The sequence below is a fragment of the Rhinopithecus roxellana genome, chromosome 14 (assembly GCF_007565055.1).
Source record: "Rhinopithecus roxellana isolate Shanxi Qingling chromosome 14, ASM756505v1, whole genome shotgun sequence".
NCBI lineage: Eukaryota > Metazoa > Chordata > Mammalia > Primates > Cercopithecidae > Rhinopithecus > Rhinopithecus roxellana.
In genome coordinates, this window is record NC_044562.1 from 44734675 (window position 1) to 44758216 (window position 23542).

Genomic DNA, 23542 nt, shown 5'->3' on the forward strand with positions numbered 1-23542 from the left:
GCTAACTGTACCAGCCTGTTCAACAGGTATCATTTCTGTTTTTCTTGCTTACACTGTCCTCCCCACCTGAAATGTCTTCTGTCCATATTCCCCACTTAAAATATCATCTAGGCCTAGCACAAATGTCACTTGCTCAGCAACCTTCTCCATCCTTCTTAGTTTGGGAAGTAATCTCTTCTTATGAGCTCTTTCCTACAGGACCAAAGTAAGAAAAATCTGTTACTGAGTATTCCTTTTCCTCACTAGACTGTAAACTCCTCGAAGGCAGGATCAATATTAAAATTATCTTAGTTTTTGTCATTCCAGCATGTTACACATAATATATAGTTGACAAATACTTAAAAAATGAATTGTTGGGCTTAGCAAATGAAACACATAATGGACCTCATTATAATGAATAAGGTATAGAAACAGTACACTGAAGAAACTGGTTACATGGATATGAGTCCGAAGTGTCAGAGTGTGACAGCCTCTAAAAGTCTGTTTCTTCCTTTGATTCATAAGATCAATGTAAACAAAGCCTAAGGACTCATATTTTTTTTTTGGCTTCTAAGGCAATTTATGAAAGCTCTTTCAGTCATGCATGCATTGCCTTCAACAACTACCTGTCATACACTCATATGCAGAATATTGTAGGGGTGGGCCGGGCACGGTTGCTCACTGTAATCGCCGCACTTTGGGAGGTTCAGGTGGGCAGATTACTTGAGGCCAGGAGTTCCATGGCAGCCTGGCCAACATGCCGAAACCCTCTCTGTACTAAAAATACAAAAATCAGCAGGCGTGTTGGCCCGCACTTATACTTGCTACTTGGGAGGCCGAAGCACTAGAATTGCTTGAACCAGGGAGACGGAGGTTGTAATGAGTCTAGATTGAGCCACTGCACTCCAGGATGGGTGACAGAGTGAGACTCTGTATCCAAAAAAAAAAAAAAAAAAAAAAAAAAAGAATATTGTGGAGGCTACAAACTTTCATAAAATACTATCTCTTCTAAGACAGAAAGGGTTTTTTGATTTTATTAAGTGTCACTCTACCTAAAGTTATTTGAAAACCTGACAATACAGTAATAATGATTACAGCTACATACAATGAGCCATTATACGCTGGGCATTGTTGTCTGTAGTTTTAACATATTGAGGCATTTGATCCTCCCAATAACCACGTGAGATGAACTAAATATTATCCCCCGTTTACAGACGATGGCAACTGAGGCAAAGATTAAAAAACTTACAAAGATTTCATAATATAAGAAGTGGATTTTGAAGCCAGGGAATTGTTTGGTTTCCAGCTACACTGAGAAAAGAGACCAAATCTTAGCGTATTTTTACCTCATAAAGATCTAACATCTGTTTTCACATAAAGTTCCAAAAAGACTGCACTATGCTCTACGCTTCAGGGGTGAGGAGTGGATAAAAAAAGCGGAATATTTTTAGGTTTTAGTCACTCCAAAACATGATTCTGTACGAAAGAGTAGGTACTGAAAAAGTAGTGGCATACACATCCACGCATGGACCATTTTCCAGCCGCCCGAGCACCTTCCAGATCCTCGACACGGAGACCGGCTCCAGGGCCTTTCAATCTACCTGCAGGTAAATTGTCCAGGAATCGGGGGACGCACCCCAACCTGCAGTGCTAACCGGACCTCCCGGGGACCCTGGGGATCCCCCATACGCGCGTGCTCTACCCAAAGCCCATATCCGCCAGGCTGGCGAGTCCGAACGCGACTGACAGTTCCTTCTCCCCGACCCTCGAGAAACTCACGCCCCGCCCCTCAGCCGACAAAGCGCGGTGCCCCTCATACTTAGAATCTGCAGAGAAGACAGCTCTCCTAAAGTTCAACTCGCTGCCGCCACAACGAACCACGCGGATGGTTTCCTCGTCCACCATCTTTGCGCAGTCGCACAATGACCAATCGCTGGTCCCGCCCTGAACTTCCTATATTGAGCCGGGTAATACGGCTGTTCCCAGCGCACAGAACCCACCCACGGGCCCTTCTAGGCCTGAGACTCCGTGGTAGGACTCGGCTTCCGTGCAGCCATCTTTTGTGTGGGCAATGCCAATCTAAGACACTTGTAAGGAAAGATGAAAGCAAAACAGAGACTTAGAGACAATCAGTTTTTATACCTATACACAATTATTTAATACAGACATATTTCTCTCAGGACTTGTCAACCTGACTCTATGACTTCTTCCGCCAGAAGGGAACGGTGGTGCACAATGTACCACGTGACCTCCAGTAGTCCCATTGGAGGCGTCACTTTCTAGTGTCTGTGATGTCGGCGCTGCAGGATGACGCGAGCCTCTCGTGTCCCTGGTTTTCTTGGTCGCAGCGTTGCGTTATTGGGTGGAAAGGTAGCTTTCTCCTCCTTGTACAGCTTTTTGTTCCTCTCATTAACCATTCTTCTGTTCTTGTGAGCATCGCTTAGGTTCCTACAGAATCTCCACAGTCCTAGGGCCTAGCTTTCTTCCTTTGGAAATCTGGTTCCTACTCCGGTATTCTGGTGCATCTTCCGCAGCGTTCAGTGTAGCTGCTCGGGCTAATCTGACATTCGGCCAGTCCCGCCAGGTTTCAGGGCGCTGCTCTCTGGTTTCCTGGGTTTTACCTTTTCCCATTAGTGGATAGAGCCTGTGGATTAGGAACCCCTAAAATCCGAAGATGTTTATTTTTGCCAGTTTGTCACCAGTTTTCCTTTGTAAAGTTACACGTATCATATTCTTGGACCCTGTATATTATGTTGCCTATTTTGATTTCGCTTCTTGATTTGTTGATTTACCACAAAATTACCAAAGTCACAAGTATAGTCACATGCCACATAAGGATCTTTCAGTCAGTGCATATAACATAGTGATTCCTTAAGATTGTAATACTGTGTTTTTACTGTACCTTTTTAAAAATAGACCAATACTATTCTGTTAATAGTATTGGTGTATTATGGCCGGGCGTGGTGGCTCACGCCTGTGATCCCAGCACTTTGGGAGGTCGAGACGGGATCACGAGGTCAGAAGATCGAGACCACAGTGAAATCCCGTCTCTACTAAAAATACAAAAAATTGGCGGGGCGCGGTGGCGGGCGCCTGTAGTCCCAACTACTCTGGAGGCTGAGGCAGGAGAATGGCGTGAACCCGGGAGGCGGAGCTTGCAGTGAGCAGAGATCATGCCACTGCACTCCAGCCTGGGCAACAGAGTGAGACTCTGTCTCAAAAAAAAAAAAAAAAAAAAAAGTATTGGTGTATTTACATAATACAATTGTGTTAATAATACAATTGTCTGTAATATTGAGTACAGTAACATGTTCAGATTTGTAGCCTAGAAGCAATCAGCTATAACGTATAGCCTAGGTGTGTAGTAGGCTGTACCATCTAGGTTTGTGTAGGTAGGATATTCACGCAATGATGAAATCACCTAACATGCATTTCTTAGAGCATATTCCCATCATTAAGCCACACATAATTATACCCATAAGTTTATTTATTGTGGAGAAATATAGTGTTCACGAAGGTCAAGACATCCTGGGACAGCACCACTGTAAAAATCAGGGATAAATTTACTTTTTAACTGAGAAGTCTAGCTTATTAAAGGGCTCAAAACTTTATTATTTGGGGAGCCAGAACTAGAAAGGGAGATATTTAATAATTTTGATTTATCTCAAGCTGTAACAAGCTTTCTCTTTCATGACTGTGATACCTTTTGTCACAGTGGATGAAGCGTAAAATATCACTTTTGATTCTGTAGCCTTAATCTCTTTTTGTTCAGTCTCTTGATGTCTGGACAGTAAATCTTTTAAAGACTGTTGGGTACTTTGTAACCTGATACAGGCTTTTCCTTAGGGCCTGAGGCAAGAAACAAAATAAATATTTTCACTCAAATTAGTGTGATTTTAATTGTATGTTACTGTATGATAACTTTAGATTTTTCAGAAAAGAATCAGAAATCCTGATATGGACAAAAACTAGCTGGATTGATAAACCTATAGGAGGATTATTTTACACAGGGTTTTAATTTACCCAAGTGCCCAGAAAGATAAGTCATTTGTATTTTCATTTCTTTTTACATAATTTTTAAGGAACCAATGCCTCCTACAGCTGTTTAATTAATAATGCCTTGTCTTTATCATATAACAAGAAGGCTGAGGTAGGCAGAATAGGGCTACTGTAGTGGTTCATTCATACCACCAGGGACCTATGCTTTCTCTACTTTGTTCTTTCCATTTATTGTCCTTAACTATATGGGTTTTGTCCTTATGCTCACAGTTCATGTTCCTTTCAGTTAGAAGAAATAAGGGAATAGCAAGAAAGAGCATAGCCTATATACAGAAGGAAAAGGATTTTCCACAAACACTTATTTTGCATCTTCCATCCAGGAAATATTTACTAAGTGCCTAGTATATGCCAGACATTCTTTCAGGCTCTGGGAATACTGTGAAAAATAGTAAACAAAATCCGTGTCTTACTGGACTTTACCTCACCATGGGAAGAAACAAAAACTTACTATACTTTTGATGTCTTTATGTGCCAGGGGGAAACTCAAAGTAGAAAAGAAAGTGAGTATAAGGGTTTGATTGCATTTAGAATGGGTTTTTAGGGAAAGCCTTACTGAGAAGATAACATTTGAAATGACCTGAAAAGGTTGAGAGCGTGAATAAGCCTGGAGCTATTTGGTGAAAGAGTCAACCAGAGGAAAGAGTATTCCTTTCCATGTTCGAGATAAGTCAAGAGGCCAGTGTGGCTGGAGAATAGTCATCAAAGGGGTATAGTAAAAGATGGGGTCAGAGAGGTAATAAGAGGCCAGTTCATAGGGTCTCCTAGATCATTGTAACAGCTTTGGGTTTTAGGAAGACAGGGTGGCCTTTGTGTTAAAAAGTGAAATGATTAGGCTAATTTAACAAATGTACATACAATAAAATCTGCTTTCTTTGATATCTATAATGCACAAATTATTGTATCCACCATCACAAATAGGATACAGAAGAATTCCAACACCCAAAGAATTCCCTAGTGCTTCTCCTTCGCTCCCCAAGACCTATCCCCTGGCAACCACTAATATGTTCTCCATCCATAGAGTTTTGCCTTTTCCAGAAAGCCATATATAAATGGGATCATATAGTATGTAACGTTTTCAGTCTAGCTTCCTTCACTTAGCATATTGCATTTATGTAATGTACATCAGTGCTTTATATTGCTGAGTGGTATTCCATTGTATGGCTATTTCACAGTTTATTTATTTGTTGAATGTTTGTATTTCACCCCCAGATTTTAGAAATTATGAATAATACATCTCTAAGCATTCATATGTAGGTTTATGTGTGAACATAAGCTTTTATTGCTCTAGGATAAATACCAGCAAATGGGATTGCTCAAGTCATAAGTGTATGTTTATTTAAGAAATTGCCAAACTTTTTTTCCCCAGAGTTACTGTACTCTTTTTGCATTTCCATAAGTAATGTATGAAAGTTGTAGTTACTTTACACCCTTGTCAGGGGTTGGTATTATCAAGTTTTGTAAATTTTATTTTAGCCATCATAATAAGTTTGTAGTGGTATTTCATTGTGGTTTTAATTTTCACTTCCCTAATGACTAATGCTGAGCATCATTTTATATCCTCTCTGGTGAAGTGTCATCAAGTCCTTCACCCATTGCTTTATTGGTTATCTTCTTCTTGCTGAGTTTTGAGCATTCTCTTTTAAAATTTTTTATTTTTATTTATTTTTTATTTAATAAACTTTTTAAAAATTTCCCATTAGTGAGAAAGATTTAGCCACATTTTTACTGCTTAGTATCTTCATGTATGTTTCTGTTCCCTTCAACAGATAATAAACATCATGTACAGTCTTTCACACCACTGCCCTGCATAATGTAGGAGACATCTTCAAGCAGATTACATTAATTTTGTATTCATGTCATGAATTACTTAGTGATAGTCCCTTGGGCTCTGCTCTGTTTCCTCGTTCCCCAATAATGGTGCAATTTTTATCTTTTCTTAGGTTTTCTGTGATGCTGAAATCTGTATCTGTCCTATATATTTTTCATTCTGCACTTTCTCTCATATACCTCTGCCCTGAGACCCCCAGGCAGTTAAGTGTATTAGTGATGATTAAAACAAGTGGGTTATGTTCCATTTAAGGCTAACAGTTCTCATGGTTATAATTACACCTTTTCTGTTTGGGCTATGCTTAAACCCATAGATTAAACCTAGTATTTTCCAGGGAAAATATTGTATGATCTCTTGTACCCAGTGGCTAAAACGAAATTTTAGAATGTTTTGATATATTGTTGTACAAAATGTGGTCCATGTACTTTGGACCCAAGGCGTTGGTGGTGTGAGCTCATGAGGGGGACTCCTGATCCACGGGTTGCAAAGATCCGTGGGAAAAGCCAATAATTCTTTATATATTTGGATACACTTCCTTTGTTGAATACGTGAATTGTAAATATTTTCTCCTAGACTGACTTTTCATTTGATTTTGTTAGTAGCGTCTTTGATGAAACCAAAGTTTAAAATTTTCATTAAGTACGGTTAATCGGATTTTTAAATCTCATGAATTGTGCTTTTGTTGTTGTATCTAAGAACTTTACCTATTTTAAGTTTTTGAATATTTTCTCCTATGTTTTATTTGAAGAGTCTTACAGTTTTTTTTTTTTTTTTTTTTTTTTTTACATATTAATATTTAGGTCTACGATCCGTTCATTTAAAAAATACTTACTTTTTTGGAGTATTATTATTATTATTATTGAGACGGTGTCTCACTCTGTCGCCCAGGCTGGAGTGCAGTGGTGCAGTCTAGGCTCACTGCAAGCTCCGCCTCCCGGGTTCACGCCATTCTCCTGCCTCAGCCTCCCAAGTAGCTGGGACTACAGGCGCCCGCCACCTCGCCCGGCTAGTTTTTTGTATTTTTAGTAGAGAGGGGGTTTCACCGTGTTAGCCAGGATGGTCTCGATATCCTCGCGTCATGATCTGCCCGCCTCAGCCTTCCAAAGTGCTGGGATTACGGGCGCGGCACACCTGGCTTGGAGTATTATTTTTACAACCAGTTTTCCCCATTGTTCCTCTTCTTCTTTCCCCATTTCCTACATTTCCCCACCATCCCTCTTCTTCTTTCCCACTATCCCTCTTCTTTCCCACCATCTCTCTCCTTATTTCCCACCATCCCTCTTCTTTCCCCACCATCCCTCTTCTTCTTTCCCACCATCCCTCTTCTTTACCATCTCTCTTCTTCTTTCCCACCATCCCTCTTCTTTCCCACCATCTCTCTTCTTCTTTCCTATTATCTCTCTTCTTCTTTCCCCACCGTCCCTCTTCTTTCCCACCCTCCTTCTTCTTTCCCACCATTCCTCTTCTTCTTTCCCACCATCCCTCTTCTTTCCCATCCTCCTTCTTCTTTCCCACCATTCCTCTTCTTCTTTCCCACCATCCCTCTCCTTCTTTCCCCACCCTCCCTCTTCTTCTTTCCCACCCTCCCTCTTCTTTCCCACCATCCCACTTCTTCTTTCCCCACCATCCCTCTTCTTCTTTCCCACCCTCCCTCTTCTTTCCCACCCTCCGTCTTCTTTCCCACCATCCCTCTTCTTCTTTCCCACCATCCCTCTCCTTCTTTCCCCACCCTCCCTCTTCTTCTTTCCCACCCTCCCTCTTCTTTCCCACCATCCCTCTTCTTCTTTCCCACCATCCCTCTCCTTCTTTCCCACCCTCCCTCTTCTTCTTTCCCACCCTCCCTCTTCTTTCCCACCATCCCACTTCTTCTTTCCCCACCATCCCTCTTCTTCTTTCCCACCCTCCCTCTTCTTTCCCACCCTCCGTCTTCTTTCCCACCATCCCTCTTCTTCTTTCCCCCATCCCTCTCCTTCTTTCCCCACCCTCCCTCTTCTTCTTTCCCACCCTCTCTCTTCTTTCCCACCATCCCACTTCTTCTTTCCCCACCATCCCTCTTCTTCTTTCCCACCCTCCCTCTTCTTTCCCACCCTCTCTTCTTTCCCACCATCCCCTTCTTCTTTCCCACCCTCCGTCTTCTTTCCCACCATCCCTCTTCTTCTTTCCCACCCTCCGTCTTCTTTCCCACCATCCCTCTTCTTCTTTCCCACCATCCCTCTCCTTCTTTCCCCACCATCCCTCTTCTTCTTTCCCACCCTCCCTCTTCTTCTTTCCCACCATCTCTCTTCTTCTTTCCCACCATCCCTCTTCTTTCCCACCATCTCTCTTCTTCTTTCCTATTATCTCTCTTCTTCTTTCCCCACCATCCCTCTTCTTTCCCACCCTCCTTCTCTTCCCACCATTCTCTTCTCTTTCCCACCACCTCTTCTTTCCACATCCCTCTCCTCTTTTTCTGTCACTCCCTCCTTCACCATCCCTCTTCTTCTTTACCACCATCCTCTTCTTCTTTCCCACCCCCCTCTCTTCTTTCCACCATCCCTCTTCTTCTTTCCCACCATCCCTCTTCTTCTTTCCCACCCTCTCTCTTCTTCTTTCCCACCATCCCTCTTCTTCTTTTCCACACTCTCTCTTCTTCTTTCCCCTTTCCCCACCCTTCCTTTTCTTTTGTCCCCTTTCCCTGTGATAAATACCATCAAATGGGATTGCTGGATCAAATCATAAGTATATGTTTAACTATTTAAGAAATTGCCAAACTGTTTTTCCTACTTTCTCTACCTTCTTTTCCCTGCCTCCCGTTTTCCTTCCCCACCTTCCCTCTCCCACTCCCATTCATCTTGCCACCATCTTTTCGCCACTGTTATCTCATCACCCTGCTCTCCCCACCATTTCCCCCACCCCACCCCCACTGTTTTCTTCTTTCCCCCAACCTGCCCCACCTGATCCAGCTCTCCCCTGCCCTTCCCTGCCTCGCTCCCGCCTTCTACCACTCTTCCTCACTCCCGCTAGCACCTCCTTGTCTCCTCCCCGCCCCCATCTTCTTCCCGCCCTCGCTCGGGTCTCCACCCTCCCCCACCCCAGCTCCCCACGTCTTGCTTCCTTCTCTTCTTCCCACGGACTTCTCTCCTGGCTCCCGTCTCTTCTTCCGACGGACTTCTCATTCTCTCTCCCCCACCCCTTCTTGGGGAAAGAAGAACTTGGGGAGAACAGCTTGGGGAAAGAAGATGGTGGAGGAAGAAAAGATAGTAGGGAACCTAACTTAAGGAGATGGAGTCGGGAAGAAGACCTTGGGGGTGAGAAGGACAGATTGTGGGAGGAAACAGCGGGATGCGGGAAGAGAAGGGGAGAAGGACTTGGAGAGAGAGGGAGTGGAGAAGGAAGACAGTGGGGAGGAGGACTTGGGGGAAAAAAGACGGCAGAGAGGAAGAAGAGGGTAAGGAGAAAAAACAGTGCTGAGAACTTGAGGAGAGGAGGTGCGGAAAGAAGACTGCTATGTGGAAAGAAGATCACCATGGGGAAAGAAGACATTGGGGAGAAGAACTTGTGGGGAGGGAGTGGGGAAAGATGGTGGGGAAAAGGGAAGGTGGGAAGAAAAGCTTGTGGAGAGGACGGTGGAGAAGGGAGGAAGACAGTGGAAAGAAAGAGTGGGGAAAAAGAACTTGAGGCAAGGGAATGGGGAAAGAAAACATAATGGGGTGGAAAAAAAGTTGGTGGACAAAATAAATAGGAGGAGAAGAAGATGGGGATAGATGATGGTTGGGAAAAATGATGGGAGAAGAACTTGAGAAGGCAGCATGAGGAGAGGGAGTGGGGAAAGATAATGGGGAAAGAAGATGGTAGGGAGGAGAACTTGCGGTGAGGGAGTGGGGGAAAGAAAAAGGTGGAGAGGGAGTGGGGGAAAAAGATGGCAGGAGAAAGAAGAGGGTGGGGAGAAAAGAGTGGGAGAAGAACTTGAGAGGAGGTGGGGAAAGAAGGAAGAAAGAGGAGAAGAACTTTGGAGAGTGAGTGGTGAAAGAAGATGGTGAGGAAAGAGGAAGGTGGGGAGAAGAGCTTGTGGGGAGGGGCTGGTGGGGAAGGAAGGAAGACTGGAATATTATTTTAATAAGTGACTTGAAGCTTTTTTTTTTTTTTTTTAATAATTCCAACATTTGGTTATCTTAGGGTTGTCATCTGTTGATTCCCTTTCTCTTGAGAGTTGTTAAAGTTTTTCTGGTTCTGTTTTTTTGTGTTGAGTAATTTAGGATTGTGTCCTGGGTATTAAGATATCCTGGGTCCTGTTAAAATCCCTAAAGCCTTGACCATGCTAGTTGTATTCAGTTTCATACATGAAAAGCTCAGAGGAAAGCCCAATATTTCATGATTTAAAGGATCCCTTTCTCCAGCTTCTTTCTCTTTGATATTCTACATTTTTCAGTTTCAGTGATTCCCTTCTTGGGTCTCTTGTTAGAAAGCCCGGGCTTTTTCTCCTTGACATTGTACCTACTTTTCCATAGCTGAACCTAAGTTGAGGCAAAGTAGTATGGGCAGAGAACATATGTGGCCACCACTGTTCTCCCTGCCCCACATTGCTATTGCTGTTGAGTGAGCACAGCTTCACTATTGGATCTCACCTGGAGTGGAACCACTGAGATTCCAAAGAGCTCATTTCACAGGGTCACCACCACCAGATGGAGGTAGAGCTGCTTCATTTTTGGTACTTGCTACCAGATCTTTCTTGGAGTCTTCATCTTCCTACCCAGTCCACCCACTCTATCCACTGTTTAGAGACTTCTGTTCCCCTAATATTTTGTTTAGGGTTTTCAGCCATAATTAGTGGGAAGGAAAAGGTGGAGGGTTCTGGTTCCGTTTTGACAGAAACTCAAAGTCTCTAGCTTAACTAACTTACTCTTTCTCTCTCTCTCACTCTCTCTCTCTCTTTCTTTTTGAGACAGGGTCTTGCACTGTTGCCCAGGCTAGAGCACAGTGGCATGATCTTAGCTCACTGCAGCCTCAATATCCTGGGCTCAAGGGATCCTCCTGCCTCACTCTCCCAAGTAGCTGGGGCTGCAGGTGCATGGCACCATGCCAAGGTAATTTTAAAAATTTTATTTTGTAGAGGCAAGGTCTCTTTATCTTGCCCAGGCTGGTTTTGAACTCTTGGCTTCAAGTGACCTTCCTGGTTCAGCTTCCCAAAGTGCTAGGAGGCACAGCCACCACACCTGGCCTTGGTTAACCTTTCAGCAGGATAAGTCTGATTCTGACTGATGGGGGGACAAGGAATCAAAACTTGGAGACCAGTTAGGAGCCTTTTGAACTGGTACAGTTGAAAGATGATGGTGGCTTAGACTAAGGCAATAAGGATGGTCAGAAATGTTCGAATGATGCATATATTTCGAAGGTAGAACAAATAGTATTTTCTGATAAATCAAATTCAAATACTGTATGTAAGAGGATAGGTGGCAAGATGACTCCAGGGTTTAGACCTAAGTTTGAAATTACCATGCATGGAGATTGGGAAGACTGAAAGAACAGAAGAGGGAGTGAGACTACTAGGAACTGGGTGTGAGGTTCTTATTACAGGACATTCAAATGGAAATGTAGTTAGTTAGATATCCTATTGGAATCTAGAGTACAGGTCTTTGCTGGAGATATAAATTTAGGAGTCATTGGTGAGATGATACTTGGTGAGGTCAACAATGAACTGAGTGTGTATAGAAAATAGAGGAAGTCCAAGGACTGAGTCTGACAGTTTAATATTTAGAGGTCAGGAAGATGAGAAGGAAACCAGCAAATGGCCAGAAAACCAGGAGAATACGGTACCATAAAAGCAAGGAGAGGCTGGACACAGTGGCTTGTGGCTCCTGCCTGTAATCCCAGCACTTTGGGAGGCCAAGGTGGCCAGATTGCTTGAACCTGGGAGTTCAAGACCAGCCTGGGCAACATGGCAAAACGATATCTCTACAAAAAATACAAAACATTAGCTGGGCATGATGGTACATGCCTATAGTGCCAGCTGCTTGGGAGGTTGAGATGGGAGGACTGGTTGAACCCAGGATGTTGAGGCTATGGGGAGCTTTGATCATGCCATTGCACTGCAGCCTGTGTGACAGAGTGAGACCCTGTCTCAAACAAACAAACAAAAACAAACAAACAAAAAGCCAAAACTCAAGGAGAGAAAATATTTCAAGGATGTAGAACTCATTTTTTTTGTCAACTCATACTGATAGATTAAGTAACAAAGACAAAAAAAATTGATCCTTGCACTTAGCAATGTGGAAGTATTTGAGGATCTTCATAAAAGCAGTTTCGCAGAATGATGGAAGTGAAAATTTATTCTGAATGAGGTCAAGAGAGAATAGAGGAGCAAAGTTAGAGACAGCAAGAAGCATAGGAGGTTTGCTACATAGAGAAAAAAATAATATGATAGCTGGAGGGTAACTGATGCCAAGAGGCAAGGTTTTTTTTCGTTTGTTTCTGAGGTAGTGAGTAGCAGATAGTGGGCGGAAGGAAAGGACACGGGAGAAAGAGAAAACTTGACAATGTGAAAAAGTAAGGAAAGAATTGTCAGAGCAATTATACACGTACTCTGTACCATTGCACTCTGTTTTAAATTATGCTTTGCATATATTTATTTTTGTTTTTTGTTTTTTTTTTTTTTTTACAAATTAAAAGTTTGTGGCATCCCTGCATGAACAAGGCTATTGGTTGAATTTTTAAAAATTTTTTATTATTATGCTCTAAGTTCTAGGGTACATGTACACAACATGCTGGTTTGTTACATAGGTATACATGTGCCATGTTGGTTTGCTGTACCCATCAACTAGTCATTTACATTAGGTATTTCTCCTAATGCTACCCCTCCCCCAGGTCACCACTCCCAAACACGCCCTGGTGTGTGATGTTCCCTGCCCTGTGTCCAAGTGTTCTCATTGTTCATTTCCCATCTATGAGTGAGAACATGTAATGTTTGGTTTTCTGTCCTTGTGACAGTTTGCCGAGAATGATGGTTTCCAGTTTCATCCATGTCCCCGCAAAGGACACGAACTCATCCTTTTTTAGGGCTGCATGGTATTCCATGGTATATATGTGCCACATTTTCTTAATCCAGTCTATCATTGATGGACATTTGGGTTGGCTCCAAGTCTTTACTATTGTGAATATGCCACAGTAAACGTACATGTGCATGTGTCTTTATAGTAGCATGATTTATAATCCTTTGGGTATATACCCAGTCATGGGATGCTGGGTCAAATGGTATTCCTTGAGGAATCGCCACACTGTCTTCCACAATGGTTGAATGAATTTACACTCCAACCAACAGTGTGAAAGCGTTCCTATTTCTTCCCATCCTCTCCAGCATCTGTTGTTTCCCAACTTTTTAATGATCGCCATTCTGACTGGCTTGAGATCGTATGCTCATTGTGGTTTTGATTTGCATTTCTCTGATGGCAAGTGATGACAAACATTTTTTCATGTTTCTGTTGGCTGTATGAATGTCTTCTTTTGAGAGTGTCTCTTCATATCCTTTGCCCACTTTTTGATGGTGATGTTTGTTTTTTTCTTGTAAATTTGATTGAGTTCTTTATAGGTTCTGGATATTAGCCCTTTGTCAGATGGGTAGATTGCAAAAATTTTCTCCCGTTCTGTAGGTTGCCTGTTCACTCTGATGGTAGTTTCTTTTGCTGTGCAGAAGCTCTTTAGTTTAATTAGATCCTATTTGTCAATTTTGGCTTTTGTTGCCATTGCTTTTGGTGTTTTAGACATGAAGTCCTTGCCCATGCCTATGTCCTGAATGGTATTACCTAGGTTTTCTTCTAGGGTTTTTATGGTATTAGGTCTAACATTTAAGTCTCTAATCCATCTTGAATTAATTTTTGTATAAGGAGTAAGGAAGGGATCCAGTTTCAGCTTTCTACTTATGGGTAGCCAGTTTTCCCAGCACCATTTATTAAATGGGGTATCCTTTTCCCATTTCTTGTTTTTGTCAGGTTTGTCAAAGATCAGTTGGCTGTAGATGTGTAGTATTATTTCTGAAGGCTCTGTTCTGTTCCATTGGTCTATATCTCTGTTTTGGTACCAGTACCATGCTGTTTTGGTTACTGTAGCCTTGTAGTATAGTTTGAAGTCAGGTAGCGTGATGCCTCCAGCTTTGTTCTTTTGGCTTAGGATTGTCTTGGAAATGCGGGGTCATTTTTGGTTCCATATGAACTTTAAAGCAGGTTTTTCCTATTGTGTGAAGAGTCATTGGTAGCTTAATGGGGATGGCATTGAATCTATAAATTACCTTGGGCAGGATGGCCATTTTCACAATATTGATTCTTCTTATCCATGAGCATGAACTGTTTTTCTATTTGTTTGTGTCCTCTTTTATTTTGTTGAGCAGTGATTTGTAGTTTTCCTTGAAGAGGTCCTTCACATCCCTTGTAAGTTGGACTCCTAGGTATTTTATTCTCTTTGTAGCAATTGTGAATGGGAGTTCGCTCATGATTTGGCTGTCTGTCTGTTATTGGTATATAGGAATGCTTGTGATTTTTGCACATTGATTTTGTATCCTGAGACTTTGCTGAAGTTGCTTATCAGCTTAAGGAGATTTTGGGCTGAGATGATGCGGTTTTCTAAATATGCAATCATGTCATCTGCAAATTCGACTTCCTCTTTTCCTGACTGAATACCCTTTATTTCCTTCTCTTGCCTGATTGCGCTGACCAGAACTTCCAACACTATTTGGAATAGGAGTGGTGAGAGAGGGCATCTTTTTTAAAATTTATTTTTATTTTTTTATTGTACTTTAAGTTCTAGGGTACATGTGCACAACGTGCAGGTTTGTTACATATGTATACATGTGCCATGTTGGTGTGCTGTACCCATTAACTCGTCATTTACATTAGGTATATCTCCTAATGCCATCCCTCCCCCCTCCCCTCACCCCACAACAGGCCCCAGTGTGTGATGTTCCCCTTCCTGTGTCCAAGTGTTCTAATTGTTCAGTTCCCACCTATGAGTGAGAACATGTGGTGTTTGGTTTTTTGTCCTTGCGATAGTTTGCTGAGAATGATGGTTTCCAGTTTCATCCATGTCCCCACAAAGGACATGAACTCATCATTTTTTATGGCTTCATAGTATTCCATGGTGTATATGTGCCACATTTTCTTAATTCAGTCTATCATTGTTGGATATTTGGGTTGGTTCCAAGTCTTTGCTATTGGGAATAGTGCCGCAATAAACATATATGTGCATGTGTCTTTACAGCAGCATGATTTATAGAGAGAGGGCATCCTTGTCTTGTGCCAGTTTTCAAAGGGAATGCTTCCAGTTTTTTCCCATTCAGTATGATATTGGCTGTGGGTTTGTCATAAATAGCTCTTATTATTTTGAGATATGTTCCATCAATATCTAGTTTATTGAGAGTTTTTAGCATGAAGGATTGTTGAATTTTTTCGAAGGCCTTTTCTGCCTCTATTGTGATAATCATGTGGTTTTTGTCATTGATTCTGTTTATATGCTGGATTATGTTTATTGATTTGCATATGTTGAACCAGCCTTGCATCCCAGGGATGAAGCCCACTTGATCATGGTGGATAAGCTTTTTGATGTGCTGCTGGATTTGGTTTGCCAGTATTTTATTGAGGATTTTTGCATCAATGTTCATCAGGGATATTGGTCTAAAATTCTCTTTTTTTGTTTTATCTCTGTCAGGCTTTGGTATCAGGATGATGTTGGCCTCATAAAATAAGTTAGGGAGGATTCCCTCTGTTTCTATTGATTGGAATAGTTTCAGAAGGAATGATACTAGCTCCTCTTTGTACCTCTGGTAGAATTTGACTGTGAATCCATCTGGCCCTGGACTTTTTTGGTTGGTAGGCTATTAATTATTGCCTCAATTTCAGAGCCTGTTATTGGTGTATTCAGAGATTCAACTTCTTCCTGGTTTAGTCTTGGGAGGGTGTATGTATCCAGGAATTTATCCATTTCTTCTAGTTTATTTGCGTAGAGTTGTTTATTGTATTCTCTGATGGTAGTTTGTATTTCTGTGGGATCGGTGGTGATATCCCCTTTATCACTTTTTATTGCATCTATTTGATTCTTCCCTCTTTTCTTCTTTATTAGTCTTGCTAGTGGTCTGTCAATTTTGTTGATCTTAAAAAAAAAAAACAGCTCCTGGATTCATTGATTTTTTTGAAGGGTTTTTTGTGTCTCTGTCTCTTTCAGTTCTGCTCTGATCTTAGTTATTTCTTGTCTTCTGCTAGCTTTTGAATGTGTTTGCTCTTGCTTCTCTAGTTCTTTTAATTTTGATGTTTGGGTGTCAGTTTTAGATCTTTCCTGCTTTCTCTGGTGGGCATTTAGTGCTACCAATTTCCCTCTACACACTGCTTTAAATGTGTCCCAGAGATTCTGGTGCATTGTGTCTTTGTTCTCATTGGTTTCAAAGAACATCTTTATTTCTGCCTTCATTTCGTTTTTTACCCAATAGTCATTCAGGAGTAGGCTGTTCATTTTCCATGTAGTTGTGCAGTTTTAAGTGAGTTTCTTAATCCTGACTTCTAATTTGATTGCACTGTGGTCTGAGAGACCATTTGTTGTGATTTCTGTTCTTTTACATTTGCTGAGGAGTGCTTTACTTCCAATTATGTGGTCAATTTTAGAATAAGTGCAATGTGGTGCTGAGAATAATGTATATTCTGTTGATTTGGGGTGGAGAGTTCTGTAGATGTTTATTAGGTCCACTTGGTGCAGAGCTGAGTTCAATTCCTGGATATCCTTGTTAACCTTCTGTCTCATTGATCTGTCTAATATTGAGAGTGGGGTGTTAAAGTCTCCCATTATTATTGTGTGGGAGTCTAAGTCTCTTTGTAGGTCTCTAAGGACTTGCTTTATGAATCTGGATGCTCCTGTATTTGTGCAGATATATTTAGGATAGTTAGCTCTTCTTGTTGAATTGATCCCTTTACCATTATGTAATGACCATTTTTGTCTCTTGTAATCTTTGTCAGTTTAAAGTCTGTTTTATCAGAGACTGGATTGCAACCCCTGCTTTTTTTGCTTTCCATTTACTTGGTGGGTCTCCCTCCATCCCTTTATTTTGAGCCTATGTGTGTCTCTGCATGTGAGATGGGTCTCCTGAATACAGCACACTGATGAGCCTTGACTCTTTATTCAATTTGCCAGTCTGTGTCTTTTAATTGGGTATTTAACCCATTTACTTTAAGGTTAATATTGTTATGTGTGAATTTGATCCTGTCATTATGATGTTAGCTGGTTATTTTTCCTGTTAATTGATGCAGTTTCTTCCTAGCATTGATGGTCTTTACAATTTGGCATGTTTTGCAGTGGCTGGTACTGGTTTAGCTCTTCCTTCAGGAGCACTTTTAAGGCAGGCCTGTGGTGACAGAATCTCTCAGCATTTGCTTGTCGGTAAAATATTTTATTTCTCCTTCACTTATGAAGCTTAGTTTGGCTGGATATGAAATTCTGGTTTGAAAATTCTTTTCTTTAAGAATGTTGAATATTGTCACCTACTCTCTTCTGGCTTGTAGGGTTTCTTCCGAGGTATCTGCTGTTAGTCTGATGGACTTCCCTTTGTTGGTAACTGGAACTTTCTCTCTGGCTGCCCTTAACATATTTTCCTTCATTTCCACCTTGGTGAATCTGACAATTATGTGTCTTGGGGTTGCTCTTCTTGAGGAGTATCTTTGTGATGTTCTCTGTATTTCCTGAATTTGAATATTGGCCTGCCTTGCTAGGTTGGGGAAGTTCTCCTGGATAATGTCCTGAAGAGTGCTTTCCAACTTGGTTCCATTCTCCCCATCACTTTCAGGTACACCAATCAAACCTAGATTTGGTCTTTTCACATGATCCCATATTTCTTGGAGGCTTTGTTTGTTTCTTTTTACTCTTTTTTCTCTAACCTTATCTTCTTGCTTTATTTCATTTATTTGATCTTCAATCACTGATACCCTGTCTTCCACTTGATTGAATCAGCTATTGAAGCTTGTGCATGCATCACGAAGTTCTTGTGCCATGGTTTTCAGCTCTATCAGGTCATTTAAAGTCTTCTCTACAGTGTTTATTCTAGTTAGCCATTCATCTAACCTATTTTCAAGGTTTTTGGCTTTTTTTGTGATGGGTTAGAACATGCTCCTTTAGCTTGGAGAATTGTGTTATTACTGACCTCCTAAAGCCTACTTCTGTGAACTCATCAAAGTCATTCTCTGTCCAGCTTTGTTCTGTTGCTGGTGAGGAACTGCAGGTCCTTTGGAGGAGAAGAGGCACTCTGGTTTTTTCGAATTTTCAGCTCTTGTTTCTCCCCATCTTTGTGGTTTTATCTACCTTTGGTCTTTGATGTTGGTGACCTACAGATGGGATTTTGGTGTAGATGTCCTTTTTGTTGATGTTGATGCTATTCCTTTCTGTTTGTTAGTTTTCCTCCTAACAGTCAGGTCCCTCAGCTGTAGGTCTGTTGGAGTTTGCTGGAGGTCCACTCCAGACCCTATGTGCCTGGGTATCACCAGTGGAGCCTGCAGAACAGCAAATATTGCAGAATAGTAAACATTGCTGCCTGATCCTTCCTCTGGAAGCTTTGTTCCAGAGAGGTGCCTTCCTATATGAGGTGTCTGTCGGCCCCTACTGGGAGGTGTCTCCCAGTTAGTCTACACGGGGATCGGGACCCACTTGAGGAGGCAGTCTGTCTCTTCTCATTGCTCAAATGCCGTGCTGGGAGAACCACTGCTGTCTTCAGAGCTGCCGGACTGCAGAAGTTGTCTGCTGCCTTTTGTTCAGCTTTGCCCCGCCCACAGAAGTGGAGTCTATAGAGGCAGTAGGCCTTGCTGAGCTGTGGTGGGCTCCGCCCAGTTCAAGCTTTCTAGCTGCTTTGTTTACCTACTCAAGCCTCAGCAATGGAGGACGCCCCTCCCCCAGCCAGGCTGCTGCCTTGCAGTTTGATCTCAGACTTCTGCACTGGCAGTGAGCAATGCTCCGTGGGTGTGGGACCCACTGAGCCAGGCACTGGTGAGAATCTTCTTGTCTGTCAGTTGCTAAGACCTTGGGTAAAGCACAGTATTTGGGTGGGAATGTCCCGTTTTTCCAGGTACAGTCTGTCATGGCTTCCCTTGGCTAGGAAACGGAAATCTCCTGACCCCTTGCGCTTTCTGGGTGAGGCGACCTCAGGCCCTAACATCTTTGTCAGTCCTGGGGATCTTTTCCTCTCACTCATGTAGCTGGATCTCCTTTTAGTTTAGCTTCCTTTGTTTCACACCTCTTCTTTTGAATCCCTCCATTAGATGAGTATCTGTATCTCAACTCAATTGTGAATAGGAATAGTTTTTTTTTCTGTAGGACTTAAGAGTCTTGTGTAAGTTGTGGTATTTCTGGATAATCAAGATATTCCGTAAACGTTCTTGGACAGGAGAATTGGGAGGTAGGTGCAGTGCAAGGGAGAGGAGTTGGCCTAACTCCACTAATATGCTGTGGCCCATGTTTTACTTCTTTGAGAGCAACTTCAAAGCAAATCTGTCAATGCCAGTAAATACATTAAAGAACTAGTTGTGGGGGAGAGTTAGTAAAGAATTAGTAGACTTTTCCTTTCATACCTTAAGAATGTGACCTTTAGTTAATTTTCTCTCTGTTCCACTAGAAATCAGATGAAGATAGAATTTCAACTATGTTACAGTCAGTATTGCCTACAGTAATGTTATCCCTGAATGATAAATTGAAGCAAAACAAGGAGGAATTATAAATGTCCCATAAATACCTGAAGAATAATGTCAACTATGTTACAGTCAATATTGCCTATAGTAATATTATCCCTGATTGATACATTGTAACTAAACAAGGAGGAGTTACAAATGTCTCATAAATACCTGATGAGAGTGCTGTAATTTGGGCTTCCCTGAGTGTGTTAACTCTTGTAATTGGGTGTGTCTCTCATGTGAATCCTGGAACCCTGTGGAGTTGTTACAAGAGATATAACGTCTTGTGGGACATGAGACTCTTAAGTAGGGCAACCCCTGAACCTGCCAGATGAGAAGTAAATGAAATAAGCAATGAAGGTGAAACTGAAGTTATACTGTTAAATTCTCATACCTCCAGGCATCATCTTAGAGTCACCCTTCTTTGGAAACCACTGTCTCGGAGAAATCCCTGTATTGAGCAGGTCACAATACAGCCAGATTCTTTGCAAAGCATAGCAAAAGTGACCTTTACTGAAGTTTGTGAACCCTGAAAATGTGAGACAGGTCTCAGTTAACTTAGAAAGTTTATTTTGCCGAGGTTGAGGACACATTCTCATGACACAGCCTCAGGAAGTCCTGATGATACGTGCCCAAGGTGGTTAGAGCACAGTTTGGCTTTATACATTTTAGGGAGACATGAGACATAATCAACATATGTAAGATGAACAGTGGTTCTGTCTGAAAAGATGGAAAACTCGAAGCAAAGATGGTAAGACTTTAAGCAGGGAGGGGGCTTCCAGGTCACAGGCAAATAAGAGACAAATGGTTGCTTTTTTTTTTGAGTTTCTGTTTAGCCTCTCCAAAGGATTCAATTAGAAATGCGTTTATCTCAGTGAGCAGAGGGGTGACTTTGAATAGAATGGGAGGCAGGTTGCCCCTAAGCATTTCCCAGCTTGACTTTTCTCTTTAGCTCAGTAAGGTCCTAATTTCTGTCTGAGACCTCCTCAGTCTGGACTTCCTTGTCCATATCACTACCAGCATTTGGGTCATAACAACTTATCAAGTCTCTAGGAAGTTCCAAACTTTCCCTTGTCTTCCTGTCTTCTTCTGAGCCTTCCAAACTCTTCCAACCTGCCCATTACCCAGTTTCAAAGTCACTTCCACATTATCAGGTATCTTTGTAGCAATGCCTCACTCCTGAGTACCAATTTTCTGTATTTACTGCTATAAGGAAATATCTGAGACTGGGTGATTTATAAAGAAATAAGGTTTAATTGGCTCAGGGTTCTTCCACACTCTATTCAGGAAGCATAATTCTGGCATCTGCTCAGATTCTGGGGAGCCCTCAGGAAATGTGCAATTACAGCAGAAGGCAAAGGCGGAGTGAGGCCTCTTACATAACAGGAGCAGGACCAAGAATGGGAAGGAGGCGCTACATACTTTTAAACAACTAGATCTCATGAGAGCTCTGTTCTGTTAATAACTAGAGCTCATGAGGACTCTGTTACGAGAACAGCACCAGGGGGATGGTGCTAAACCATTCATGAGAAACTGCCCCCATGATTCAAGCACCTCCCACAAGGCCCAACCATCAGCACTGGGGACTACATTTCAACATAAGATTGGGGTGGGGACGCAGATTCAAATTGTATCATGTGGTATTTGTCTTTCTGCACCTGTTTTATTTCACTTTGCATAATGTCCTCCAGGTTTATACGTGTTGTTACCAATGACAGAATTTCATTCTTATTTTGTGGCTGAATAGTATTTCATTGTGCATATATACCACTTTAAAAAATTCTATTCATCTGTTTATAGATACTTAGATTGATTCAATATCTTAGCTATTGTGAATATGTTGCTTGCAATAAACATGAGAGTGCAGATATCTCTTTGACGTATGGATTTCAGTTTCGTTGGATATATACCCAGTAGTGGGATTGCTCGATCATATAGTAGTTTCATTTTTTTATTTTTTGAGGAAACTCCATATTGTTTTCTATAATGGTTGTATTAATTTGCATTCCCACCAACAGTGTGCAAGAGTTCTCTTTTCTTCACATCTTTGCCAATTTTGTTATCTTTTGTCTTTTCGATAATAGTCATTCTAACAGAAGTGAGATGATACCTCCTTGTGGTTTTGCACATGCTGTGAGATGAGTCTAATTTCCTTCTTTGCATGAGTATATCCATTTTTCCCAATACAAATTATTGAAGAGACTGTCCTTTCCCCACTGTTTGTAGTTTGTCAAAAATAAGTTGGCTGCAAATGAGTAGATTTATTTCTGGGCTATTTTGTTCCATTGGTATATATGTCTGTTTTTATGTTAGTATCATGGCTGCTGGGTTACTAGAGCTTTTCAGTGTATCTTGAAGTCAGGTAATATGATGCCTCTAGCTTTGGTCTTTTTGCTCAAGATTATTTTGGCTAATTGGGTCTTTTTTTGTTCCACACAAATTTTAGAATGTTTTTTCTCTTTATGTAAAGAATGCCATTGCTATTTTGATAAAGATTGCATTGCATATATTTGGGTAGTGTGGACATTGTAACAATATTAGTTATTTCAGTCCATGAATACAAGTATCTTTCTGTTTATGCCTTCTTCAATTTATCTCATAAATGTTTTATGATTTTCAGTGTAGATTTCTTTCATCTCCATGGTTAAATTTATTTCTAAGTATTTTATTTCTTTTGTAGCTAGTATAAGTGGAATTGTTTTCTTGATTTCCCTTTCAAGTAGATCGCTGAAGTACCACTGACTTTTGTGTGTTGATTTTGTATCCTGCATCTTTACTGAATTTGTTTATTAGTTCTAACAATTATTTGGAGGCTTTTTAATTTTTTTAAAAAAGTACATAAAATCATGTCATCTGAAAATAAAGACAACTTCTTCCTTACCAATTTGGATGGCTTTTATTTCTTTAGTTTGCCTAACTGCTCTTGTTACAACTTCCAGTACTATGTTGAATAAAAGTGGTGAAAATAAGCATGTTTGTCTTGTTCCAGGTATTAAAAAAAAGGTTTAATTTTTCTCCATTGAATATTCTGTTAGCTATGGCCTTTATTGTGGAATGGTACATTTCTTTTGTACCAATTTATTCACAGTTTTTTAATCATTAAAATATGTTAAATTTTGTCAAATGCTTTTCTGAATATATTGAAATGATATAATTTTGTCTTTCATTCTGCAAATGTAGTATATTACATTTATTGATTTGCATATGTTGAATCATCGTTGCATTTCTGGGATGAATCCCACGTGATCATGGTGAATGATCTTTTTAAGATACTATTTAATTTGGTGTACTAGTAGTTTGTTGAGCATTTTTGCATCTATGTTCCTCAAGGATATTGGCCTGTAGCTTTTTTTTTTCCCCCTCATCCGATTTGGTATGCTAGTCTCATAAAATACATTTAGTAGTATTCCCTCCTCTCCAATTTTTTGGATGAGTTTGAGAAGGATTGGTATTAGTTACTCTTTAAATGTTTGGTAGAATTCAGCAGTGAAGCCACCAGGTCCTGGGTTTTTCTTTGATAGGAGACATTTTATTACAGATTCATCACCTTTCTTGTTATTGATCTGTTTAGAATTTCCTTTTCTTTATAGTTAAATCTTGTATGTGTCAAGGAATTTATCCATTTCCTATGTGTTACACAATTTGTTGGCATATAATTGTTCATAATAGTCTCTTATTGTCCTTTGTATTTATGTGTTATCCACTGTGATATTTTTGGTTTCATTTCTAATTTTATTTATTTTTGTTTTATTCTCTTTTTTCCTTAGTTTAGGTAAATGTTTTTTCTAATCTTTTCAAAATACTAACTCTTCATTAAAAAGTATTTCCTATTATTTTCCTAGTTTCTATTTCATTTATTTCTTTTCTGATCTTTGTTATTTCCTTCTATCTACTAAATTTGGCCTTACTTTGTTCCTATTTTTGTAGTTCCTTAAGGTGCAATGTTAGGTAGTTTATCTGAAATTTTTATTTTTTGATGTAGGCACTTAGTGCTGAGAAACTTCCCTCTTAAAACTGC

At 40.8% G+C, this 23542-nt stretch overlaps 1 protein-coding gene and 1 pseudogene across 1 annotated transcript in view; one reads left to right on the forward strand and one right to left on the reverse strand.

Annotated features, from left to right (window-relative positions):
- Positions 1–1944, reverse strand: part of WDR75 (WD repeat domain 75) — a 36458-nt gene extending 34514 nt beyond the window's left edge. The window contains exon 1 of the mRNA XM_010370284.2: positions 1799–1944. Within this exon, the coding sequence (XP_010368586.1) occupies positions 1799–1884 (86 nt within the window). The 5' untranslated portion in view covers positions 1885–1944. The remainder of the gene's footprint in view (positions 1–1798) is intronic.
- A 326-nt stretch (positions 1945–2270) lies between these two features.
- LOC104667757 overlaps positions 2271–23542 on the forward strand; it is a 143121-nt pseudogene continuing 121849 nt past the window's right edge.